Consider the following 27,281-nt stretch of genomic DNA (forward strand, 5'->3'; position numbering starts at 1 on the left):
GAAGTAAACTTCGATAAAGACTAATATTGTGATTTTTATAAAAGGATGACCTATTGCACTAAGAGAAAAGTGGACATTTAAGGCTGAATATATGAATATTGTCGTGGAATAGTATTCAGAAGTACATTAAACTTAATTAAATCGGTGTTAAATTTATCAACAAGAGCTTAGAAAGCTTTCTTTCAACTACAGTCGGTTGTACATGAACTTGGCGTTGTTACACCTCAAATTTTCTTTAAACCGTTTGATTGTCAAATACAGCCGATCTTATTGTATGGCGCAGAAATATGTGGCTGTAGAGAGTTTTATGCTATGGAAAAGGTTCAGCTGTTCGCCTGTAAAGTATTTCTTAATGTGGGCATGTCAGCTCCCAGTAATATGGTTTATGGTGAATGTGGGAGGTTCCCACTATAAATAACATCTTATACTCGATGCCTACGCTTTTGGCTGAAGTTATTATGTATATGTCTGAACATCGTTTGCCAAAGAAAGCTTATAATATGCTGGTATATCTTGATAATATTGGCAAGAACACATGGGCCTCCCGTGTGCGCTTAACTCTTTTTAATTATGGCTTGGGTTTATATGGATCTCGCAATCTATTGGTGACATGCATATGCTTTATAACAATTTCGTACTCGTGCTATAGATATGTTCCGACAGGATTAGTACTCTACACTTTCAGGAAGTTCGAGATACGACAAATATCGCAATATCAAGTCTCTCCTTGAACCAGTGTCGTATGTTTCAAAATGAAGATTCAAACATCTCCGCAATACCTTTCATACGCTTTAGACTTGGCCTAAATGATTTAAAAGTGAAGAGTGAGTGAGTGAGTATGGTTTTACGCCGCTTTTAGCAATATTCCAGCAATATCACGGCGGGGGACACCAGAAATGGGCTTCACACATTGTGCCCATGTCGGGAATCGAACCCGGGTCTTCGGCGTGACGAGCGAACGCTTTAACCACTAGGCTACCCCACCGCCCCTTAAAGTGAAGAAAGGGAGATAATAAATATTGGAAAGTCACTAATACCCGCCTGGCCATTTTCATGTACACTAATAACTGTATATGTCTGCTGTCAAACCAAAAATATAACTTACAACTACAAGTACCTCCATACATTGATCAAGCTTTTATGCTACGTCAGTTGTAGATGGTCCAGTCGCCTTTTATAAAATAAACCATTAAAATGAATTAATTGAATTGATACAGGATTGTGGCTCTTTAACAGGTCTAGAATTTAATAGCGAGTGTGTTGGGCTTAACGCCGCTTTTAACAGTATTACAGTTATATCGCGGCGTGTCAGCTTAATGTGGGAGGAAAGCCCGGAGTGATGCAGGTCTCAGACGTTTACCACTTCGGTGAAATCCACGAGCACGGGTATGGTGCTGACAAACCTAGAAATATAATCGGGGCGAACCGGGATTCGAACCCACAATCATAGGTTACTTGCGTGCCCAAGGGACGCAACTCTGCACAGCCAATCGGGGCGTCTTAGGCGACTGGGCCACCCGTGTCCCCTACCCACCGCCCTATAGATTGCTATTTTAACGTTTCAGGGGTTAAGGAGTTACGACAGAGGTAAGAGCGCTTTGTGTAGCTCGACACTTGATATCGGTTTTACGACTGAACTAAAATCAATTTTTGTAGCCAGCCCATCGATACAGGAGTTACGACAGCGCTAAGGTTGCTCTTTTAACGTTTTAGGGATTAAGGAGTTACGACAGAGGTAAGAGCGCTTTTTGTAGCTCGACACTTGATACCGGTTTTACGACAGAACTAAAATCACTTTTTGTAGCCGAGCCCATCGATACAGGAGTTACGACAGCGCCAATATCGCTTTTTAACTGGGCCCATGGATGTATGGAGTAACGGCAGTGCAAAGCTCGCTAGCTCCGATACTAACGTACTGGCTTATCTATGAGCAACATGCGGGAGGCAGCAGTGTTTCTGTGCTCAACTATGTCAGCTATGTGAATCTGGTGCCTCTGCCATCAAGACGCCCACTTACGTTCGAGCAGCACTTGACAGACGCCATCATAAACATGGGCTGCTTACCAGCTCACTACCTAGACTACTCCATTAAAGTGCAATCACGGCTGCTCGGTCTGTCAACGTATCTGCCAAACGTTGCTCAGTGTGTTCCAGACTTCGCCCTGCCAGTTGTGGTCCAACGGAAGTTATGTAATCCGGCAAATAAATGACCATGAGATCTGATTGTGTGCTTGTTGTGAAGCGCCGCACTCGGCGGGCTGTAAATAAGCGAGTGTGGACCAGACAAACCAGTGTTTGAAATGATGCGCAGCGTTCCTCGTCGTCGGGGTACGTTGTTTTTTTGTTGTTTGTTGTTTTACGCCGCACTCAGCAATATTCCAGCTATATGACGGCTGTCTGTAAATAATTGAGTCTAGACCAGACAATCCAGTGATTGATATCATGAGCATCGATCCACGCAATTGGGATCGATGACATGCATCAACCAAGTCAGCGAGCCTGACCACCCGATCCCGTTAGTAGCCTTTTACGACAAGCATAGTCGCCTTTTACGGCAAGTATGGGTTTCTGAAGACCTATTCTACCCCGGATCTTCACGGGTCTCGTCGGGGTATGATGACATGCAGGATTCAACCGAGTCACCAAACCTGATTTTCCGAGCCAGAAGTTGCTTCTTCCGACAAGCACAAGTTGCTAGGGACCAATTCAAACCCGGCGTCCCGTTGGGGTCGTGGATCAGTCGGCTGTGGTAGGTCATGTGACGAAAGTGAGTGAGTGGTTTAATGCCGCCTCGAACAGATTTTCGTTATATCACAGGGTCAACTTTTATTAGGATGGTTACATCAACTAAATGTAAACTTTCGTTGAACCAAATTGCGCTGTCATACGGAGAATATAACATCCACGATAATCCAGAGTACTATGTATCTATTCTATAATCATAACGAGCTCGATTCGAATAGCACGACGCTAGAAATAGCCGTCCAATTATGTTTGTTGTTTAACGCCACACTCAGCAATATTCCAGCTGTATGACGACGGTCTGTAAATAATCGCGTCAGCACCAGACAATCCAGTGATTGACATCATGAGCATTGATCCACGCAATTGGGATACGATGACTTGCATCAACCAAGTCAGCGAGCCTGACCACCCGATCCCGTTAGTCGCCTCTTACGACAAACATTGACGCCTCTTTCGACAAGGATTGCTGAAGACCTATTCTAATCAATCAAATTACTCTAACGGGCAAATGAGACGTGACCGTGGGTAGATGGGTGAGAAATGGAGGGGCACCAACGCTGGTGGTATGAGGCGACTGAATAGATGGGGTGGTCAGACTCGGTACTTGGTGGTGGATTGCATGACATCGTCGCTGACGACGACGTGGGTAGTTGCTCATAATATTAATCAGTGGATTGTCTGAAATATTGGTCAGTGGAGTGTAAAACAACCAACACTGACTCACTAACTCTGAAACGGTGCTATGATGACGAATGGATCCACGATATTTATCATAATGGGATGACCACATACGGGAATCATGTGATCCTTTAACCGGTCACATGACCACTAGCTAGTCACATGATATTAAAACCATGTTCACAGACACGACCCCCAGGAAGGGTCTTGTGACCCTTCAATCTGTCACATGACCACTAGCAGGAGTCATGTGGTTCATATCCACTGTCACATGATCACATGCATGTACGTTTTCAGAGTCTACAATTCTTCCCTGGAATGCATTTGGGTAAAAATCGGGGTTTTGAGGACCTATTCTTCCTCCGAGTCCTTACAGGAGATAAGCAAGTTACCTACAGTCCTCACGGGGAGACAAGCTTGAAGTCACATTCGACATCATAAGTTGTCACCTAATCTTGAGGGGTATATCGTGTGATGTACACAACATATGCCCTGAGGGATCGGTTGACAACGAACTTATCTGGCAGACATTTATCCATACATGTCTGAAGTTTCAGTGAGTAGAAAGCTCTGATTCAGACATTTTGACAGCTAGCAGACGACACAAATGAACTGAGTTACATCCCCTTACCCAATGCATTAGGAAAAACAGTGATATTTATGCAAGATAAGCAAGTTACCTACAGTGTTCTGATTGATTTCTCAGTGGGCTACACAAGCCGGCTACATGGAAAATAATTGCCTGCTCCTTAACCAATGAGAAGCTGGGATTCTAATGTGAGGTGAGATATAGAAAACAACACATCTGCAGTTAGTTGGTTTTATTTAAAAAACAAGCAGCACTTAGGTAGTACAGTGAAAATAGATCAATAATTCATGTTGACTATTGATAAATGCCATTACACAAATATATCACAAATGCTCGTACATACAGGTATGTGCAGCCAAATCAGGACAAGAATAATATGTTTTGCATCTTTGAACATGTAAACAGTAAAAGCCTGATCCTGACAAACCAAGGATCATGATGAGGAGGAATTGAACCCACAGTCAGTGGATCCTTGTAAGTTGCTCCACCTAGACCTCTGGGCCATCCATGCAACCTACAGCACCAAAAACAGCTACGCCAATCATGCCCCCTGCAGCACTATGTTACCCATGCCTCATTCATAACCCTAGATCAATGGGGAAACTGTGTCGCCTACGCCCTGTATCACCCTAGAGCCCTGAGCCAATCACTGGCCCTGATGTCGTGGGTACTGCCAGGGCACAGTTCGCCCAGAAGTCTAGGGTTCCGGAGGGGGCACGGGTGACCCATCTATAGTGCTGACAAACCAAAGACCAGAATTAGGGCACAGTGAAATGCAGCACCTTAGACAAATGGGCCACCCCTGTCCCGATAAACCAAGAAACATAATCAGGGCAAATCTGGGATTCAACACCAGAGTTCACAGGATTCAGGCACGCCTAAGGTACACAACTCTGCACAGTGAATTGAGACACCTTAGATGACGAAGCAACCGATCCCCCCTCTCACTCTGTGGCTGAACGCATAACTAATCGAGACTCACATCCGCCCTGCTTGGTGAAATGAATTCTATGCTACAAGACTAGTATACAGTAACATGTGACAATATGGATGCTGGGCTATATTCCACTAGAGGAAACATTGTCATTGAGCTGATTCATCTTCACTTCAAAACATAGTATTCTTTTTTTTTATGCTGCACTCAGCAATATTTCAGCTATACGGCAGCAGTCATATATATAATTGAGTCTGGACCACACAATCCAATGACTGATATCGTGAACATTGATCTACACAGTTCGGATACGATGACATGCATCAACCAAGTCAGCAAGCCTGACTACCAGATCCCAAAGTCATAATTTAAAACTATGTAACACAACTGTCCTCTGAATCATAACTCAAGTTTTTTAATAAAATAGGAGTAATAAATAATCAACACAAATAATGTCAGCTGATATCCTCGTTAAAAGCAACATGGAGCCTATCAATTCAGCAAACAATTGACTTAATTTACCACTTCACCTTATATTTTTATTTTCTATATCTAACTACAAAGGACATTTTAAGGCAATGCAAAATGACCACACAATTAGTTTAGTGACTTAAGTAAAAATAAAGTTTAGATCATGTTTCTGAATCAGGGCTGCAAGCAGAAAGAACAGTCAAAGGGAAGTAACTCTAGGCAATATTGCACTGTGATTGTGATACCAGCATTTCTTTTATCATGGTTATTTCACTGTAAATAATCATTTGGTTTACATAATCAAGGACTGACTAAGAACAAGTCAAAAGTAAGAAATATTTCCATATAACAATGATAAGCAGTAGGCTTCTCCTGCCCAGGCACATGCCACTAAGCAGAACACTACTGACTCCACAAAGACACACACAGTAGCAAGACACTGAGTCTCCTCACACATTGTTACACATGCTGTACACATGGCCACACACACATGCACTAAGGTGCATATCCGTACATACACTTTCTCGCAACACACCCAAACATAAACAGCAAGACACATAAATTTTTACAATCACACACACACAAACAAATAAAGCAGAAATCTTTATACATGTATGCAACACAACACTAATAATGAATAGATTATTCTGCATATATCTTAGTCAAACAATATATGCTGACAAGACAATCCCACATAGCCACCAAGATAGGACAATCCCACATAGCCCCCGGGACAGGACAATCCCAAACAGCCTCTATGACAAGACAATCCCACACAGTCTCTATGATAGGACAATCTTATAAAGCCTCCATGACATGACAATCCCACATAGCCTCTATGACAAGACAATCCCACATAGCCTCTATGAAAAGACAATCCCACATAGCCTCTATGACAAGACAATCCACCACAGCCTCTATGACAAGACAATCCCAAACAGCCTCTGACAAGACAATCCCACATAGCCTCTATGACAAGACAATCCCACATAGCCTCTATGACAAGACGATCCCACATAGCCTCTATGACAAGACAATCCCACATAGCCTCTATGACAAGACAATCCCACACAGCCACTGAGACAGGACAATCCCACACAGCCACTGAGACAGGACAATCCCACACAGCCACTGAGACAGGACAATCCCACACAGCCACTGAAACAGGACAATCCCACATAGCCACTGAGACAGGACAACCCCACATAGCCACTGAGACAGGACAATCCCACATAGCCACTGAGACAGGACAATCCCACACAGCCACTGAGACAGGACAATCCCACATAGCCACTGAGACAGGACAATCCCACATAGCCACTGAGACAGGACAATCCCACACAGCCACTGAGACAGGACAATCCCACACAGCCACTGAGACAGGACAATCCCACACAGCCACTGAGACAGGACAATCCCACACAGCCACTGAGACAGGACAATCCCACACAGCCACTGAGACAGGACAATCCCACACAGCCACTGAGACAGGACAATCCCACACAGTCTCTACAGTCTCCAGACACATGTCCTAAGTAGTCTGGTAATATCAACCCAACACAACTGATCAGGATTAAATACACAGAGGCCTATTTTCTGTCACTACCCAATATCAACTTCTGTGAAGCATTAGCAATAAATACTAAGTTCTCTCACAGAGAGTCACTGTCAATAGAGGAGCGTCTCTGATGGGGGTGGGTGGGGTAATGGTCTGTGTTGGTGTGATGCTGGGGGTAGGGTCGGGATAATAATGAGCACTATAACACACATTTGAGGGCTGGCCCTGGCAGAGGTCACTGATAAATGATAAGCGATATACACTGTTGCTCTTTTCAGATCACCATAACATGAAGGGCAGGCTTAGTGTGGGAAAAGGGTGGGGTTGGGATTGGTTCAGCTGGGAAGTAAGGAGGGATGGTGGTTGTGGAGATATGACATATGCACTGATGTTCTTTTCAGATAACCACACTATAGGAGAAAGAATTTATGGATGTCAACTTCTTTATCACGAGGAACAAGTTGACATCCATAAATTCTTTCTCTTATGTGTATCACTTCTAAATGCCATCCAAAGACTCACCACACTATGCCAGGGAGGGATAATGGTAGTGTAGAGGTGCTGGGGTTGGGGGTTGGGGGTCGGGGTTGGGGTTAGGGTTTGGGTTTGTGTGATATGATCAATATCTATGCAGTGAGGACCTTTGGGAAGTGACATCTTCCCGAGGCAAAGGAGTCAATTTTAGAGTCAAGTATAGTTTCCACCCTTGCCAAACTTTCTGAGTTCGAATGTAGCGCCACCAGTGGCCATTACGAGTTATATCCCTTTTTTGTCCCTCCTATTGACCAATTAGATTCCACCTCTCATATCACATGCATTTGCTTCAAACAAAGTGGCTGTCCTCAGTTCAGATCTGATCGATAATCAAGATCTTTATTATATATAATGGGTCTTACCTCGTGAAGTGCATCAGATCATTTGTGCACCTTGATCAAAAACATGAAAAGATTTGGAAAATATCTGCTGACGCTGAGCTGGTGGTACACATCCTTCGCAAATCCTGCAATTGACTGAAATCTACACAGCAGTTTACGAACTGGATGTTGATTTCGTTACGCTATTTTGATTGGACTATGCATAAACCCTTTAGTCCAGCCAAAATATAACTCCATAATTCCAGCTTAGTTCAGCAAGGGTGGAATCTGGACTTTTAAAGTCAGTTAACTCCCTTGACTTGGGAAGATGGGAGGGACAGCGGCAATGTAGAGGTTGGGGTGGTGTCAAGGTTGGTTCTGTGAGGGAGTGGGGATTGGGATAGTGGAGGCCTGACCAATACACATACACTGTTGAGCTTTTCAAGCAACCACACTAGCAGGAGCTGGGCCAGGGGTGGAGGTGGTTGCAGATGTGTTAGATGTTGTTGCAGTTGGGGTTGTAGAGGGGACATTGGGGGAGTAGGCTGGGGGTGGCGGCAGTTGCCCTATGAAGGAAACGTCGTGACTGTAGGGAGACAGTAGAGAGTGCAGGTCGTCGCAGTCGTCCAGCAAGTACGGCTGAGGGCGGGGCTCCTCGTGGAGAGGGTATCGGCGCAGGCAGTTGCAGGCCACAGCAAACACGGACACACTTCCTGCTGCCGAGATAAGGTAGAAACTGACATCAAAGGACACCTCTACTTTCTTGTTGTCCCCTTGAAGCTGCTGTACTTGTGTCGTGATGAAATAGCACAGGATGTTCACAATCACACAGATCACAACTGCAACACAAGAGTTAATGTATAATACAAGAGAGAGTGAATCATACAAGAGTGAGTGAGTGAGTGAGTGTTTGATTGTTAGTTGCTTAACATGGCACTCAGCAGTATTTCCAGCTATGTGATGGCGGTCTGTAAATAATCAGGTCTAGACCAGATGTTTAGATCATGAGCATCAATCCACACAATTGGGATATGATGACATGCCATCATCCAAGCCACTGAGTCGCCTTTTATGATAAGGGGATGTGGTAAGCCATACAAAAATGACAGAGGATCATACAAGAGTGAGTGAGCGGATCATACAAGAGTGAGTGAATCATAGCATGCAGTGATATGTGCATCCTCACTAGAGCGTAGTGTTGTGCATCTTCCCTCACATGTAGAGTTATGCATCTTGCGTATAGTACATGTGTATTGTGCATCTTCCCTAGTGTGTAGCATCGTGCATCTTCCCTCATGTTTGGCATTATCGTGCATCTTCCCTCATATGAAGAGTTAGGCATCTGGTGTATAGTACATGTGTATTGTGCATCTTCCCTAGTGTGTAGCATTGTGCATCTTCCCTTGTATGTAGAGTTAGGCATCTTGTGTGTAGTACATGTGCATCGCGCATCTTCCCTCATGTTTGGCAGTATCGTGCATCTTCCCTCTTATGTAGAGTTATGCATCTTGCGCATAGAACATGTGTATTGTGCATCTTCCCTAGTGTGTAGCATTGTGCATCTTCCCTCATGTTTGGCATTATCGTGCATCTTCCCTCATATGAAGAGTTAGGCATCTGGTGTATAGTACATGTGTATTGTGCATCTTCCCTAGTGTGTAGCATTGTGCATCTTCCCTCATGTTTGGCAGTATCGTGCATCTTCCCTCTCTGTAGAGTTAGGCATCTTGTGTGTAGTACATGTGCATCGCGCATCTTCCCTCATGTTTGGCAGTATCGTGCATCTTCCCTCTTATGAAGAGTTAGGCATCTTGTGTGTAGTACATGTGTATTGTGCATCTTCCCTCATGTTTGGCAGTATCGTGCATCTTCCCTTTTATGAAGAGTTAGGCATCTGGTGTATAGTACATGTGTATTGTGCATCTTCCCTCATGTTTGGCATTATCGTGCATCTTCCCTCTTATGAAGAGTTAGGCATCTTGTGTATAGTACATGTGTATTGTGCATCTTCCCTTGTGTTTGGCATTATCGTGCATCTTCCCTCTTATGAAGAGTTAGGCATCTTGTGTGTAGTACATGTGTATTGTGCATCTTCCCTCATGTTTGGCATTATCGTGCATCTTCCCTCTCTGTAGAGTTAGGCATCTTGTGTGTAGTACATGTGTATTGTGCATCTTCCCTCATGTTTGGCATTATCGTGCATCTTCCCTAGTGTGTAGCATTGTGCATCTTCCCTCATGTTTGGCAGTATCGTGCATCTTCCCTCTCTGTAGAGTTAGGCATCTTGTGTGTAGTACATGTGTATTGTGCATCTTCCCTCATATTTGGCAGTATCGTGCATCTTCCCTCTCTGTAGAGTTAGGCATCTTGCGTATAGTACATGTGTATTGTGCATCTTCCCTAGTGTGTAGTATTGTGCATCTTCCCTCATATTTGGCAGTATCGTGCATCTTCCCTCTCTGTAGAGTTAGGCATCTTGTGTGTAGTACATGTGTATTGTGCATCTTCCCTCATATTTGGCAGTATCGTGCATCTTCCCTCTTATGAAGAGTTAGGCATCTTGTGTGTAGTACATGTGTATTGTGCATCTTCCCTAGTGTGTAGCATTGTGCATCTTCCCTCATATTTGGCAGTATCGTGCATCTTCCCTCTCTGTAGAGTTAGGCATCTTGTGTGTAGTACATGTGTATTGTGCATCTTCCCTAGTGTGTAGCATTGTGCATCTTCCCTCATGTTTGGCAGTATCGTGCATCTTCCCTCTCTGTAGAGTTAGGCATCTTGTGTGTAGTACATGTGTATTGTGCATCTTCCCTAGTGTGTAGCATTGTGCATCTTCCCTCATATTTGGCAGTATCGTGCATCTTCCCTCTCTGTAGAGTTAGGCATCTTGTGTGTAGTACATGTGTATTGTGCATCTTCCCTCATGTTTGGCAGTATCGTGCATCTTCCCTCTTATGAAGAGTTAGGCATCTTGTGTATAGTACATGTGTATTGTGCATCTTCCCTCATGTTTGGCAGTATCGTGCATCTTCCCTCTTATGAAGAGTTATGCATCTTGTGTGTAGTACATGTGTATTGTGCATCTTCCCTTGTGTTTGGCATTATCGTGCATCTTCCCTCTTATGAAGAGTTAGGCATCTTGTGTGTAGTACATGTGTATTGTGCATCTTCCCTTGTGTTTGGCATTATCGTGCATCTTCCCTCTTATGAAGAGTTAGGCATCTTGTGTGTAGTACATGTGTATTGTGCATCTTCCCTCGTGTGTAGTATCGTGCATCTTCCCTCTTATGACGAGTTAGGCATCTTGTGTGTAGTACATGTGTATTGTGCATCTTCCCTCGTGTGTAGTATCGTGCATCTTCCCTCTTATGAAGAGTTAGGCATCTTGTGTGTAGTACATGTGTATTGTGCATCTTCCCTTGTGTTTGGCATTATCGTGCATCTTCCCTCTTATGAAGAGTTATGCATCTTGTGTGTAGTACATGTGTATTGTGCATCTTCCCTTGTGTTTGGCATTATCGTGCATCTTCCCTCTTATGACGAGTTAGGCATCTTGTGTGTAGTACATGTGTATTGTGCATCTTCCCTCGTGTGTAGTATCGTGCATCTTCCCTCTTATGACGAGTTAGGCATCTTGTGTGTAGTACATGTGTATTGTGCATCTTCCCTCGTGTGTAGTATCGTGCATCTTCCCTCTTATGAAGAGTTAGGCATCTTGTGTGTAGTACATGTGTATTGTGCATCTTCCCTTGTGTTTGGCAGTATCGTGCATCTTCCCTCTTATGAAGAGTTAGGCATCTTGTGTGTAGTACATGTGTATTGTGCATCTTCCCTCATGTTTGGCAGTATCGTGCATCTTCCCTCTTATGAACAGTTATGCATCTTGTGTGTAGTACATGTGTATCGTGCATCTTCCCTCTTATGAAGAGTTAGGCATCTTGTGTGTAGTACATGTGTATTGTGCATCTTCCCTTGTGTTTGGCATTATCGTGCATCTTCCCTCTTATGAAGAGTTAGGCATCTTGTGTGTAGTACATGTGTATTGTGCATCTTCCCTCATGTTTGGCAGTATCGTGCATCTTCCCTCTTATGAAGAGTTAGGCATCTTGTGTGTAGTACATGTGTATTGTGCATCTTCCCTTGTGTTTGGCATTATCGTGCATCTTCCCTCTTATGAAGAGTTAGGCATCTTGTGTGTAGTACATGTGTATTGTGCATCTTCCCTCATGTTTGGCAGTATCGTGCATCTTCCCTCTTATGAAGAGTTAGGCATCTTGTGTATAGTACATGTGTATTGTGCATCTTCCCTCATGTTTGGCAGTATCGTGCATCTTCCCTCTTATGAAGAGTTAGGCATCTTGTGTATAGTACATGTGTATTGTGCATCTTCCCTCATGTTTGGCAGTATCGTGCATCTTCCCTCTTATGAAGAGTTATGCATCTTGTGTGTAGTACATGTGTATTGTGCATCTTCCCTTGTGTTTGGCATTATCGTGCATCTTCCCTCTTATGAAGAGTTAGGCATCTTGTGTGTAGTACATGTGTATTGTGCATCTTCCCTCATGTTTGGCAGTATCGTGCATCTTCCCTCTTATGAAGAGTTAGGCATCTTGTGTGTAGTACATGTGTATTGTGCATCTTCCCTTTGTTTGGCATTATCGTGCATCTTCCCTCTTATGAAGAGTTAGGCATCTTGTGTGTAGTACATGTGTATTGTGCATCTTCCCTTGTGTTTGGCAGTATCGTGCATCTTCCCTCTTATGAAGAGTTAGGCATCTTGTGTGTAGTACATGTGTATTGTGCATCTTCCCTTGTGTTTGGCATTATCGTGCATCTTCCCTCTTATGAAGAGTTATGCATCTTGTGTGTAGTACATGTGTATTGTGCATCTTCCCTCTTGTTTGGCATTATCGTGCATCTTCCCTCTTATGAAGAGTTATGCATCTTGTGTGTAGTACATGTGTATTGTGCATCTTCCCTTGTGTTTGGCATTATCGTGCATCTTCCCTCTTATGAAGAGTTAGGCATCTTGTGTATAGTACATGTGTATTGTGCATCTTCCCTCATGTTTGGCAGTATTGTGCATCTTCCCTCTTATGAAGAGTTAGGCATCTTGTGTGTAGTACATGTGTATTGTGCATCTTCCCTCGTGTTTGGCAGTGTTGTGCATTTTCTGTGTGTAGAGCCCTGTGTTACCCTCTTCGGGGTTGCATGATCGAAAAGTGCATTCCGACTTTCACTTTCTCCAATCTGGTAAGCGATGCTCTGATTGGTCGAATGAAAGGTCTTCTGACATGACCTGTAACGGGATGTCGTCAGAGATCCGATTAGAGGTGGCAAGAACTAAGATCTGATTTTTATTAAACCGAGTCAGGGCATCTTAACTTGTTCTGTGTACCTGTGAGAATGCTGAAGATGGCATTGCGATGTAACATGCGGAAGGTCCTCTGCGTGGGCCCAGTCAAATCCAGCAGGAAGGCGATGAGGCTACAAATGACTGCGACACAGGAGGCAGCTATCACCCACTTGAACACCATCACTGCCTTTGTGGTCACACAGTTGGCCATTACTGGGGAAACATTCAAACACAGCAGTAGAGAATTAGCAAAGGAGTCCAAACTAAGCGCCTTGGCAGGCAAATTAGGATTCTTATTTTTCATAAATTCAGAGGAAAATACATTGTACAGTAGAACACGGAATGAACTACAAGGGACCAGAGAAATCAGTTCGTTATATCCGTTGTTTGTTATACACGTTTTCGCTCGGAAACGTCTGCCATCTTGGATAAGACAAAACACAATACACGTAATTGCAGTGTTACACGTGAAATCTTCATGCCCTAATTTCACTGCAAGTTCGTCAGCTTTGGTCTTTCTTGGTTTTTATGCCAGCATCAACAGCATTAATACTTCTCAATTTCGTCAGTGACACTTGACACTGAGTGAGATTTCTCAGTTCGCTATACACGTCACTAATTAGTGATAGATGGGCTTGTCGGTGATCAGATATCAGTTTGCTGTATCCGTTAGTTCGCTGTAGAGAGTTCGTTATATATGTAAATTTTATATGATATTATATCAATGTATATAGGAGATAAATGGGGAATTTTTTAACAGTTCGTTGTATCCGTTTGTTCGCTATATCCGGGGTTCGTTATATCCGTGTTCTACTGTACTTGAACCTCTTGTTCCCTTGTTAAATAGAACCCCACCTTTTGTCACTTCAGGCCTACCAAAGATACCCAGTAGAGAGCTACCCAACTATGGAATATGTTCACACTTTAAATAGATATAGCCACACAAATTACAAACAAAGACACAAGATAAAGTTTGCATCGTAGTGATATAGAGAATCTCACCCAAGTGTCGTTTGATATCAAATGTATCAACATGAGTCGATAAACTTTTATCGACGAGTGTAGATATACTTGATATCAAAAGACCCAAGGGTGAGATTCTATTTATCATCAAACATCATTCTTCCAACTTTTTCAGTTTGTAGACAGTAATAAGATGTGTCTTAAGTGTTAAAAGTACAGCTAACAGCTTCAGTAGCAGAGCCATTAGTGATGTCCTTTGATTGTAACGTCATGGTATCCAATGATGTCACAATCGTCTGAAAAGCAGTGTGATGCAATTTCATTGCTGCGATATCTACAATGTAGTTATCGCTTGATCTCACCCAAGCAATATCTGCTGTGTGGGCCAGTTTTGGATGATACAAGTTTGTTGCAAGTGTGTCTTTCTTTGTAATTTGTGTGGCTATTTCTATTTGAAGTGTGAACCTATTCCTTAGTTTAGTAGCTCTCTGCTTACTGTTTCCCTTACTAAAGCGAGTGAGTACGCTACTTCATACTCCATCAATATCACAGCAGGGGACTCCAGAAATGGGCTTCACACATTGTACCCATGTGGGGAATCGAACCTGGGTCTTCGGCATGACGAGCAAACACTTAAACCACTAGGCTACCCCACCGCCAAATCACTTACTAGAAAGAATGCAGCTAATGCCTTAAACATGTAAAAAGGTTCAGCTATCTTCAAAGATTTTGTGCATTTTAATTCATTGGTTAAATCAGCATTAGAAATTGACACTAGTCCTGTAGTCCCGGCCAAACTGCCTAATAGTTAAGATATAACAAGGACTAGTAGAAATTTGGCATTTTTAACGGTTTTGCTATATGTTATCATTGTAAGGACTAGTGGACTAAAAATGTTAGTTTCTACCGCTGGTTACCACAAGAATGTTCACCTGGCATGTATCTTACCATCTAGCATGCTGGGCCCATACTGATATAAAACACTAGAACCTTCATCTGGATATGTGCCCGGCGCTATAAAATGTCCACTATAGAAGAACTGAAACGCTCCCAGGAAGTGCAATCCTCCCCGCGGTCTCTGGATGAGGCTACAGAGTCCATTGTAGATAGACACCCATTTGGGTTCCGCCAAGGCCACACACAGAATCACAATAGTTATCATGTTACAAACGGCTCCAGCAAAGTTCCGTTCACGCTGTTTGAAATTACAGTGTGAATGGCGTCGACTGCGACTCTGGCCATCGCTATGACGACTGCGTGATCGGTTGCTTGAGCGACTTCTTCTTGATGTCGACTCCCGACTTCGAGTTCTCCCTGAACTCCGTGAACTTGGCATAGTGGGTAGTCTACTGATGCATACCTGTCAAACAAGAAAGACAAACTTCATTACTAGAAACATATCAAGTGAGTGAGTGAGTGAGTTGGGTTTAACGCCACTTTTAACAGTATTCCAGTTATATCACCACGTGTCAGCTTAATGTGGGAGGAAAGCCCGAAGTGATGCAGGTCTAAGACATTTACCACTTTGGTGAAACCCACGAGCACAGATATGGTGCTGACAAACCTAGAAACATAATTGGGGCGAACCAGGATTCGAACCCACAATCATAGGTTTCTGGCGTGCCCAAGGGACACAACTCTGCACAGCGAATCGCGGCGCCTTAGACGACTGGGCTCCCTGTGCCCCCGAAACATATCAAGGTGTGCCAGAGGCATAAAGGCTATTTTGAATATTCATAATAGTTTGACTCATGACAAGAGCGCCGACTCACTTTCAGTATTATTTCCTGGTAGTCAGAGCAACGTTTTATGTTTGCTTGTTTGACTAACGTCGCACTCAGCAATATTCCTGCTATATAATAGCAGTCTGTACATAATCAAGTCTCAACCAGACAATCCAGTGATTGATACCAATAACATTGATCTACGCATTTGGGATATGATGGCATATGTCAACCAAGTCAGCGAACCTGACTGCCTGATCCCGTTAGTCGCCTCTTACAAGGAGAATGGATTTCCAAAGACCAATTCTCACCCACTATCTTCAGAGGATCAATGTCTCAGGAGCAAACACAACTTGACCAGGGGTCAAGCTTCAGATTCATGTTACCGTAAGTCCCCATGGTCCCTGGTCTGGCAGCCTAACTTTGGTGGCTGGTGATCTATGGCTCACTTTTATTATGTATTGTAATGAATATTCATATTTTAAGAATATATGCTAGCTTCAAATACAAATCTATGATACTCTAGTTGTATTACTGTCCATTGTCAACAGATTTTTATAAACTTTAAATGTATTTACTCGATATATAAATTGGTCTCGTCACAATATGGCTGAAATATTGCCGATGTGACACTCTTTACTGTGACTGTTGACCGTAATTGTTAATAGTTGGTGACCATGAAAAATATCTGGTTTGTTTTTACACAACTACATTAACAGTAATAGCTTCTTAGCCATCTCAGGGCACCTTCTTGACCCTTCATCAGGTGAATACTGAATAAGCATAACGACTTTACACAAGGTGGGATTAATGGATAAAGGTAGGTATATAATGAGGAAGCCAATGGCATTAATGGCAGAGAAACCAATAAAGTACAATGAAGATGTAGTGATGGGGCTGGGTGTTGTAACAAAGAGTGAGTGTGTGAGTATGGTTTTACACCGCTTTTAGCAATATTCCAGCAATATCACGGTGGGGGACACCAGAAATGGGCTTCACACATTGTACCCATGTGGGGAATCAAACCTTTGGCGTGATGATGAACACATTAACCACTAGGCTACCCCACCGCCCCTGTTGTAACAAAGAACTGACTTTGGTAACAATATAATAACAACACAATCAAGATGTCCCTTTGCGTTTATTGATAGGGATAAAGCACAGTAGAGTACAGCCCCTTCTAATTATTCGGACACCACTGACATTCCAAGATCACACTAGCTAGTCTGACCACCTCGATTACTTATTCCAAAAGCTTGCTTCCATTTTTCTCGTGGACAAAGATATGCGTCAAACACCAAGTCTTACCTCATAATTACCCAACGGTAAGAGTGAACGAGTGAGTTGGTTATACCATCGCTTGGAACAGTATTGACTTATTAAATGATAAGGTTATTTAGTGTTACAATGAAGTCAAGTTGTGTACTTTGGCAGGTTGTGTCCTAACGCTGCCGAAGACCTGGTCATGACAGATCCTCTATTGTGGAATTGCCGAAGTCAGACACCAACTCGAAAAGATGACAGTTCTTATCTATTATTATCGCAAATAACCTCAGGAATGTATTGTAACACGTCCTCATACATACAATTGCTGGTTACGTTTCTAAGCAACAGTACAAATCAATATACCTCCAAATTCTTCTCCTGTCGCCAATTTTTCTTACATCCTTCGCAGAGTTATCTTTGGAAACCGGAAGGAGATCTTCGGTTATGTTCGGCTATTTCCGTCAAATCCTTGTCGGCTTGTGCCGGTGCGCGGAATATAAGATTTTGTTTGTTTGTTGTTTAACGCCGCAGTCAGCAATATTCCAGCTATATGACGGCGGTGCGGAGATAAGAACAGGGAACATATAATATGTACTCTCTGATACGAGGCAAATTCATCACAGCAATTTGCGGGGCACCACCCTCACCCTCACCTCACCCCATCCCCAGCACATCTAGATCTATAATAAATTACCAGTCCCTTATGTCAGAGGCAATGCAGATGTGTTAATTATTTCCAGTAGACATGTTTATCATGGTCACTGTGTCAGGTGGATATATAAAGTAATTTCTGTGATCAAATGGTCTTCGATAAAGTTTTTACCTAATTTTTAGAAAGAAATCGGATTCATGCCGCATTACCAAGATATTGTGTTGATTACGGCTAATTAGGCCGGCTAATTTAGGCCCGAAAATAACAATTGATTACACCATTACATACGTAACATATGTTACACTTGGGATTACACGTCTAGTACTGTTTGGGATGGATTCCCATCAGGGATTTGAACCCACATCCTCAGAATAAGGCACTCAACGCCAGCACACATAGTCAGCGACGTAATTAACCCACTCAGCCTAAAAAATGGAAGTCCGACAACTGGTAGTCTAGATCCGCTACTTTAGTTCCCTTCCAGTGGCCCGACACCCAGGCCGTTATCATACTCGGAATTGTTTTACACTCGGATAGTCCCCCCCCCCCCCCCCCCCCCCCAAAGTGCTAGAATTTGTAATTTACTAAGAGTGAGTGAGGTGGGTTAAACGCAGCTTAGAATAGTATTCTAGTTATGTCACGGCGTGTCAAATGTTGGAGGATAGTTTTTTTTCATCAATGGTGGTAAGCCCATCTATTGCAGTGCGTAATATAGAATTGCAGATTTGGTGTATAAAAAACCCTACATATGATTTTCACGCCTAGTAATAAAGAAAAAAAACAGGGGGAAACACAAGAATGTGTGACAAAAGAGCCACTAAACTCAGAATTCAAACATTTTTCAGAATTAAGTATTTTGGGGTTCGGGTGTGTGGGTGTGGGGTGGAGGGGGTTGTCATCAAACTTAATTCGACATCGAACTTTTGAACTGGTCCCTTACTGAGACTGTATAATCCCCCAAATTAAGATATGTGGAGAAACCCTGCGTCAAATTCTTATATCGGTATTTAAGGCAGATGTTGAAAAAACGGGTGTCGCAGACATGCAATATAACAATGGTTGTGTAGCTCCAAAGGATAAGTGTGGTTTAACACTGGGGCTGGGACGAGTCCAAATTTACTACCCGGGTACCCACCACGCTATTACCCGACCCTACCCGGATACCCGCTATATGTCTCAAGACTTGGGTGTAAAAAGTCCGATTGGGAATTGTTTGACCGTAGCCCTGGTAAAATGTATTTAGATACACATATAAAACGATCTGGTCATGCATACACTGACGTTGACTGAAATATTATCTTTATTCAAACCTATACAGGTCAGGATGAAAGGGTGCATAGTCAGAAAGAAATGCGAACATTAGTGACTTGTAACCATAGAGTTTTAGATATGTGTTGTCCTTAAACAATGTATCACGTGACTAACGGTAGTTCTGTGGGTACCCGGGTCCTACTCAGTACCCACCCGACCCGAGTTACCCGTCCCAGCACTATTTAAAACCGCCTTGAACAATATTTAATGGCAGATTGACGCGAGAGGAAAACCCGAAGTGATGTCGGGGAATTGTGGATTCAAACCTACAAGAGTAGGTTTCTGACACACCTAAGGGGAGTAACTCTGTTTTACGAACTGAGGAACCTTAGACAACTGTGGTCTTATACACAGGTATGTACTACCATGTTGAAGCCTGTGGTCTTATACACAGGTATGTACTACCGTGTTGAAGCCTGTGGTCTTATACACAGGTATGTACTACCGTGTTGAAGCCTGTGGTCTTATACACAGGTATGTACTACCATGTTGAAGCCTGTGGTCTTATACACAGGTATGTACTACTGTGTTGAAGCCTGTGGTCTTATACACAGGTATGTACTACCATGTTGAAGCCTGTGGTCTTATACACAGGTATGTAGTACCGTGTTGAAGCCTGTGGTCTTATACACAGGTATGTACTACCGCGTTGAAGCCTGTGGTCTTATACACAGGTATGTAGTACCGTGTTGAAGCCTGTGGTCTTATACACAGGTATGTACTACCGTGTTGAAGCCTGTGGTCTTATACACAGGTATGTACTACCGCGTTGAAGCCTGTGGTCTTATACACAGGTATGTAGTACCGTGTTGAAGCCTGTGGTCTTATACACAGGTATGTACTACCGTGTTGAAGCCTGTGGTCTTATACAAAGGTATGTACTACCGTGTTGAAGCCTGTGGTCTTATACACAGGTATGGACTACCGTGTTGAAGTCTGTGGTCATATACACAGGTATGTACTACTGTGTTGAAGCCTGTGGTCTTATGCACAGGTATGTACTACCGTGTTGAAGCCTGTGGTCTTATACACAGGTATGTACTACCGTGTTGAAGCCTGTGGTCTTAAACACAGGTATTTACACCCATGTTGGAGCCAGTGGTCTTATACACAGGTATTTACTCAAACGAACACTCAATGCCATTTAGACAACATATACAACAAATGTTATATTTGGGATAACACTTTTTGGGGTGGTACTTTTTGGGGCTGACTCCCTGTTTGTGTGCTGGCGATTAGGTGCGTTACTCTGGCAGTGTAGGTTCGAATCCCGGACGGGACTCAACCCCCAAAAGTACTAGAATCTGTACTTTACAAAGAAAGTGTTATCCCAAATATAACATTCGTTACATTTGACCACTTTCTAAATGTCATTGTGTTTCATACGAGGGCTGACTGAAAAGTTCTAAGCCTAAGTGGGATATCTCAATCGGATTGAAACAAACTTTTGCCACACACAAGTACAATCATTTAATGAATCATAGACATAAGAACTGCAACTGTAGTGTTATTATTGTCTTTGTACCAGACCATCTTGTGAACCTACCCATTGAAATCTCCAGAAATGGCCAAAACTGGCTATAGGGCAGTCATCAAGTACCTGCAACTGAAAGGGCTAACTCCAACACAGATACATGCTGACATGGTCTCCACTTTAGGGGATGATGCCCCTTCCTTTTTCACTGTAAAGAAGTGGGCTGCGGAATTCAAGCGTGGCAGAGAGCCTTGACGATGACCCGCGTCCAGGAAGGCCTTCAACAGCAACCATTCCGGAAAACATTACCCGGGTGCATGACATGGTGATGGCTGATCGACGATTGACCACTCGACATATTGCCAGTGTTGTGGGCATCTCTCATGAGAGGGTTGAGCACATTATCACCACCGAGTTGGGAATGACAAATGTTTCTGCAAGATGGGTGCCAAAGCTCTTGACAGCGGATCAGAAACGTGTCAGATTCCTGACGTCCCGTGACAATTTATGCCGTTTTGAAGCAGATCCCGATGATATTTTGGCCCGATTTGTAACCATGGATGAGACCTGGATTCATCACTTTCAACCAGAAACCAAAATTCAGTCTAAACAATGGAAGCATCCGGAATCACCAGCCACCCCAAAAGCCAAGTCGGTTCCTTCTGCTGGAAAGGTGATGGCTTCAGTCTTTTGGGATTCCAAGGGTATTCTGCTGATTGACTATCTTGAAAAAGGCCAGACTATCAATGGCAGATATTATGCTGACCTACTGAGACAGTTTCGTGAAGCTATCAAAGCTAAGCGACGGGGAATGCTCACTAAAGGAGTCCTGTTCCACCAAGACAATGCTCCTGTTCACAAATCGGTGGTTGCCATGTCAGCGATCCATGATTGTGGCTCATTGACCATCCCCCTTATTAACCCGATTTGGCCCCGTCAGACTTCCACCTGTTTCCCAAAATGAAAAAGGAACTAGCCGGTCGCCATTTTCCTAGTAATGATCACGTCATTTCCGCCGTGGATGACATTTTTAGGGTGGCTGAAGAAAATTTCTTCTTGACCGGCATCCAGGCCTTGCAGCATCGCTGGCAAAAGTGTGTAAACCTGGAAGAGGACTATGTGGAGAAATAAATGAAAACCATCGACTTGGTACGGGTCTTTCACAGTTAGGCTTAGAACTTTTCAGCCAGCCCTCGTAGCTTTCGGCCATGTCAGAGGGGTACGCAAAGTACGTGATCAAGACTACCAGTTGTCGGACTTTCTTTTTTTGTGGAAGCCTCGGTGTCTGAGTGGGTTGGGTCGCAGACTTTGTGTGCTGGCGATTAGGTGCCTCATTCTGACAGTGTGGGTTCGAATCCGGACGGGACTCAAGTCTCAACCCAAAAGGTACGAGAATCTGTACTTTACAAAGAAAGTGTAATCCCAAACATTTGTTATATTTCCTCAAACGTTGGAGCCTGTGTTCTGATACACATGTATTTACACCCGTGTTGGAGCCAGTGGTCTGACACACACGTATATACGACCATGTTGGAGCCTGTGACCTTATATACACATGTATTTACAATGATGAACCATAGAGAAAGGTTGGTTGGTTTGTTGTTTAACGCCGCACTCAGCAATATTCCAGCTATATGATGGCGGTCTGTAAATAATCGAGTCTGGACCAGACAATCCAGTGATTATTATCATGAGCATCGATCCACGCAGTTGGGATCGATGACATGCATCATGCCAAGTCAGCGAGCCTGACCACCCGATCCCGTTAGTCGCCTTTTACGACAAGCAAAGTCGCCTTTTACGGCAAGCATGGGTTCTACCCCGGAATCTTCACGGGCCACTATAGAGAAAGGACTGTGGCCTATTGTATCACACTCTGTAGAGAGGTTTGTGACCTATTGTATATCACTATGAAGACAGGCATGTGGCTTATTGTATCCCACTGTGGAGACAGGCATGTGGCTTATTGTATATCACTATGAAGACAGGCATGTGGCTTATTTCACACTGTGGAGACAGGCATGTGGCTTATTGTATCACACTGTGGAGACAGGCATGTGGCTTATTGTATCACACTGTGGAGACAGGCATGTGGCTTATTGTATATCACTATGAAGACAGGCATGTGGCTTATTTCACACTGTGGAGACAGGCATGTGGCATATTGTATCCCACTGTGTAGACAGGCACGTGGCTTATTGTATCACACTGTGGAGACAGGCATGTGGCTTATTGTATCACACTGTGTAGACAGGCATGTGGCTTATTGTATATCACTATGAAGACAGGTATGTGGCTTATTGTATCCCACTGTGGAGACAGGCATGTGGCTTATTGTATCCCACTGTGGAGACAGGCATGTGGCTTATTTCACACTGTGGAGACAGGCATGTGGCTTATTGTATATCACTATGAAGACAGGCATGTGGCTTATTTCACACTGTGGAGACAGGCATGTGGCTTATTGTATCACACTGTGGAGACAGGCATGTGGCTTATTGTATATCACTATGAAGACAGGCATGTGGCTTATTTCACACTGTGGAGACAGGCATGTGGCTTATTGTATCACACTGTGGAGACAGGCATGTGGCTTATTGTATATCACTATGAAGACAGGCATGTGGCTTATTTCACACTGTGGAGACAGGCATGTGGCCTATTGTATCCCACTGTGTAGACAGGCACGTGGCTTATTGTATCACACTGTGGAGACAGGCATGTGGCTTATTGTATCACACTGTGTAGACAGGCATGTGGCTTATTGTATATCACTATGAAGACAGGCATGTGGCTTATTGTATCCCACTGTGGAGACAGGCATGTGGCTTATTTCACACTGTGGAGACAGGCATGTGGCTTATTGTATCACACTGTGGAGACAGGCATGTGGCTTATTTCACACTGTGGAGACAGGCATGTGGCTTATTGTTTATCACTATGAAGACAGGCATGTGGCTTATTTCACACTGTGGAGACAGGCATGTGGCTTATTGTATCACACTGTGGAGACAGGCATGTGGCTTATTGTATCCCACTGTGTAGACAGGCATGTGGCTTATTGTATATCACTGTTGAGACAGGTATGTGGCTTATTGTATCACACTGTGGAGACAGGCATGTGGCTTATTGTATCACACTGTTGAGACAGGAATGTGGCTTATTGTATCACACTGTTGAGACAGGCATGTGGCTTATTGTATCACACTGTGGAGACAGGCATGTGGCTTATTGTATATCACTGTTGAGACAGGTATGTGGCTTATTGTATCACACTGTGGAGACAGGCATGTGGCTTATTGTATCTTACTGTGTAGACAGGCATGTGGCCTATTGTATCACACTGTGGAGACAGGCATGTGGCTTATTGTATCTTACTGTGTAGACAGGCATGTGGCTTATTGTATCACACTGTGGAGACAGGCATGTGGCCTATTGTATCTTACTGTGTAGACAGGCATGTGGCCTATTGTATATCACTGTGGAGACAGGCATGTGGCTTATTGTATCACACTGTGGAGACAGGCATGTGGCTTATTGTATATCACTGTGGAGACAGGCATGTGGCTTATTGTATATCACTATGAAGACAGGTATGTGGCTTATTGTATCACACTGTGTAGACAGGCATGTGGCTTATTGTATCACACTGTGGAGACAGGCATGTGGCTTATTGTATCACACTGTGGAGACAGGCATGTGGCTTATTGTATCACACTGTGTAGACAGGCATGTGGCCTATTGTATCACACAGTGTAGACAGGCATGTGGCCTATTGTATCACACTATGGAGACAGGCATGTGACCTATTGTATATCACTGTGGAGACAGGCATGTGACATATTGTATTTTACTATGTAGACAGGCATGGTGCCTATTGTTTCACACTGTGGAGACAAGCATGTGCCATATTGTATCTTACTATGTAGACAGCCATGTGGACTATTGTTTCACACTGTGTGAAAGGCATGTGGCCTATTGTATCACACTATGGAGACAGGCATGTGGACTATTGTATCACACTGTGTGAAAGGCATGTGGCCTATTGTATCACACTGTGGAGACAGGCATGTGGACTATTGTATCTCACTGTGGAGACAGGCATGTGGCCTATTGTATCACATTATGGAGACAGGCATGTGACCTATTGTATATCACTGTGGAGACATGCATGTGGCCTATTGTATCTTACTATGAAGACAGGCATGTGGCTTATTGTATCACACTGTGTAGACAGGCATGTGGCTTATTGTATCACACTGTGGAGACAGGCATGTGGCTTATTGTATCACACTATGAAGACAGGCATGTGGCTTATTGTATCACACTGTGGAGACAGGCATGTGGCTTATTGTATCACACTATGAAGACAGGCATGTGGCTTATTGTATCACACTGTGGAGACAGGCATGTGGCCTATTGTATCCCACTGTGGAGACAGGCATGTGGCTTATTGTATCCCACTGTGGAGACAGGCATGTTGCTTATTGTATATCACTATGAAGACAGGTATGTGGCTTATTGTATCACACTGTGGAGACAGGCATGTGGCTTATTGTATCACACTGTGGAGACAGGCATGTGGCCTATTGTATCTTACTATGTAGACATGCATGTGGCCTATTGTATCACACTGTGTAGACAGACATGTGGCTTATTGTATATCACTGTGTAGACAGGCATGTGGCTTATTGTATCCCACTGTGGAGACAGGCATGTGGCTTATTGTATCACACTGTGTAGACAGGCATGTGGCTTATTGTATCACACTGTGTAGACAGGCATGTGGCTTATTGTATCACACTGTGGAGACAGGCATGTGGCTTATTGTATATCACTGTGGAGACAGGCATGTGACTTATTGTATATAACTATGAAGACAGGTATGTGGCTTATTGTATCACACTGTGTAGACAGGCATGTGGCTTATTGTATCACACTGTGGAGACAGGCATGTGGCTTATTGTATCACACTGTGGAGACAGGCATGTGGCTTATTGTATATCACTGTGGAGACAGGCATGTGGCTTATTGTATATCACTATGAAGACAGGTATGTGGCTTATTGTATCACACTGTGTAGACAGGCATGTGGCTTATTGTATCACACTGTGGAGACAGGCATGTGGCTTATTGTATCACACTGTGGAGACAGGCATGTGGCTTATTGTATCACACTGTGTAGACAGGCATGTGGCCTATTGTATCACACAGTGTAGACAGGCATGTGGCCTATTGTATCACACTGTGGAGACAGGCATGTGGCCTATTGTATCACACTGTGGAGACAGGTATGTGGCCTATTGTATCTCACTGTGGAGACAGGCATGTGGCTTATTGTATATCACTATGAAGACAGGTATGTGGCTTATTGTATCACACTGTGTAGACAGGCATGTGGCTTATTGTATCACACTGTGGAGACAGGCATGTGGCTTATTGTATCACACTGTGGAGACAGGCATGTGGCCTATTGTATCACACTGTGTAGACAGGCATGTGACCTATTGTATCACATTGTGGAGACAGGCATGTGACCTATTGTATCACACTGTGGAGACAGGCATGTGGCCTATTGTATCACACTGTGGAGACAGGTATGTGGCCTATTGTATCTCACTGTGGAGACAGGCATGTGGCTTATTGTATCACACTATGGAGACAGGCATGTGGACTATTGTATCACACTGTGGAGACAGGCATGTGCCCTATTGTATCACACTGTGGAGACAGGTATGTGGCCTATTGTATCCCACTGTGGAGACAGGCATGTGGCTTATTGTATCACACTATGAAGACAGGCATGTGGCTTATTGTATCACACTGTGGAGACAGGCATGTGGCTTATTGTATATCACTATGAAGACAGGCATGTGGCTTATTGTATCACACTATGGAGACAGGCATGTGGACTATTGTATCTCACTGTGGAGACAGGCATGTGGACTATTGTATCTCACTGTGGAGACAGGCATGTGGCTTATTGTATCACACTATGGAGACAGGCATGTGGACTATTGTATCACACTGTGTGAAAGGCATGTGGCCTATTCTATCACACTATGGAGACAGGCATGTGGACTATTGTATCACACTGTGGAGACAGGCATGTGGACTATTGTATCTCACTGTGGAGACAGGCATGTGGCCTATTGTATCACACTATGGAGACAGGCATGTGACCTATTGTATATCACTGTGGAGACAGGCATGTGGCCTATTGTATCTTACTATGTAGACAGGCATGTGGCTTATTGTATCACACTGTGGAGACAGGCATGTGGCTTATTGTATCACACTGTGGAGACAGGCATGTGGCCTATTGTATCACACTGTGGAGACAGGCATGTGGCCTATTGTATCACATTGTGTAGACAGGCATGTGGCTTATTGTATCCCACTGTGTAGACAGGCATGTGGCTTATTGTATCACACTGTGGAGACAGGCATGTGGCTTATTGTATCTTACTATGTAGACAGGCATGTGGCCTATTGTATCTTACTATGTAGACAGGCATGTGGCCTATTGTATCTTACTATGTAGACAGGCATGTGGCCTATTGTATCTTACTGTGTAGACAGGCATGTGGCCTATTGTATATCACTGTGGAGACAGGTATGTGACCTATTGTATATCACTGTGGAGACAGGCATGTGGCCTATTGTATCTTACTATGTAGACAGGCATGTGGCTTATTGTATCACA

At 43.6% G+C, this 27,281-nt stretch overlaps 1 protein-coding gene across 1 annotated transcript; it reads right to left on the reverse strand.

Moving 5' to 3' along the window:
* Nucleotides 1–7,819: 7,819 nt before the first annotated feature.
* Nucleotides 7,820–17,591, reverse strand: LOC124138112 (transmembrane protein 127-like). Its single transcript, XM_046504648.2, has 4 exons — nt 17,502–17,591; nt 15,097–15,508; nt 13,228–13,398; nt 7,820–8,668 (listed from the first exon to the last, which is right to left on the reverse strand). The coding sequence occupies exons 2-4, from the start codon at nt 15,482–15,484 to the stop codon at nt 8,271–8,273; spliced, it is 957 nt and encodes a 318-aa protein (XP_046360604.2). The 5' UTR covers nt 15,485–15,508; nt 17,502–17,591; the 3' UTR covers nt 7,820–8,270.
* Nucleotides 17,592–27,281: the final 9,690 nt, after the last annotated feature.

The sequence above is a fragment of the Haliotis rufescens genome, unplaced genomic scaffold (genome assembly GCF_023055435.1).
Source record: "Haliotis rufescens isolate VD_foot unplaced genomic scaffold, xgHalRufe1.0.p SCAF_12, whole genome shotgun sequence".
NCBI lineage: Eukaryota > Metazoa > Mollusca > Gastropoda > Lepetellida > Haliotidae > Haliotis > Haliotis rufescens.

What these genes read in the sequence shown, in the direction of transcription:
- LOC124138112 (XM_046504648.2), bottom strand. Translation starts at nt 15,484, where the DNA reads ATGCCAAGTTCACGGAGTTCAGGGAGAACTCGAAGTCGGGAGTCGACA. An exon ending in TGGGCCCAGCATGCTAGATG is followed by an intron (nt 13,399 to 15,096) that starts GTAAGATACATG and finishes ATGTTTCCCCAG; the next exon opens with TAATGGCCAACTGTGTGACC. An exon ending in CATCTTCAGCATTCTCACAG is followed by an intron (nt 8,669 to 13,227) that starts GTACACAGAACA and finishes CTTGTGTTGCAG; the next exon opens with TTGTGATCTGTGTGATTGTG.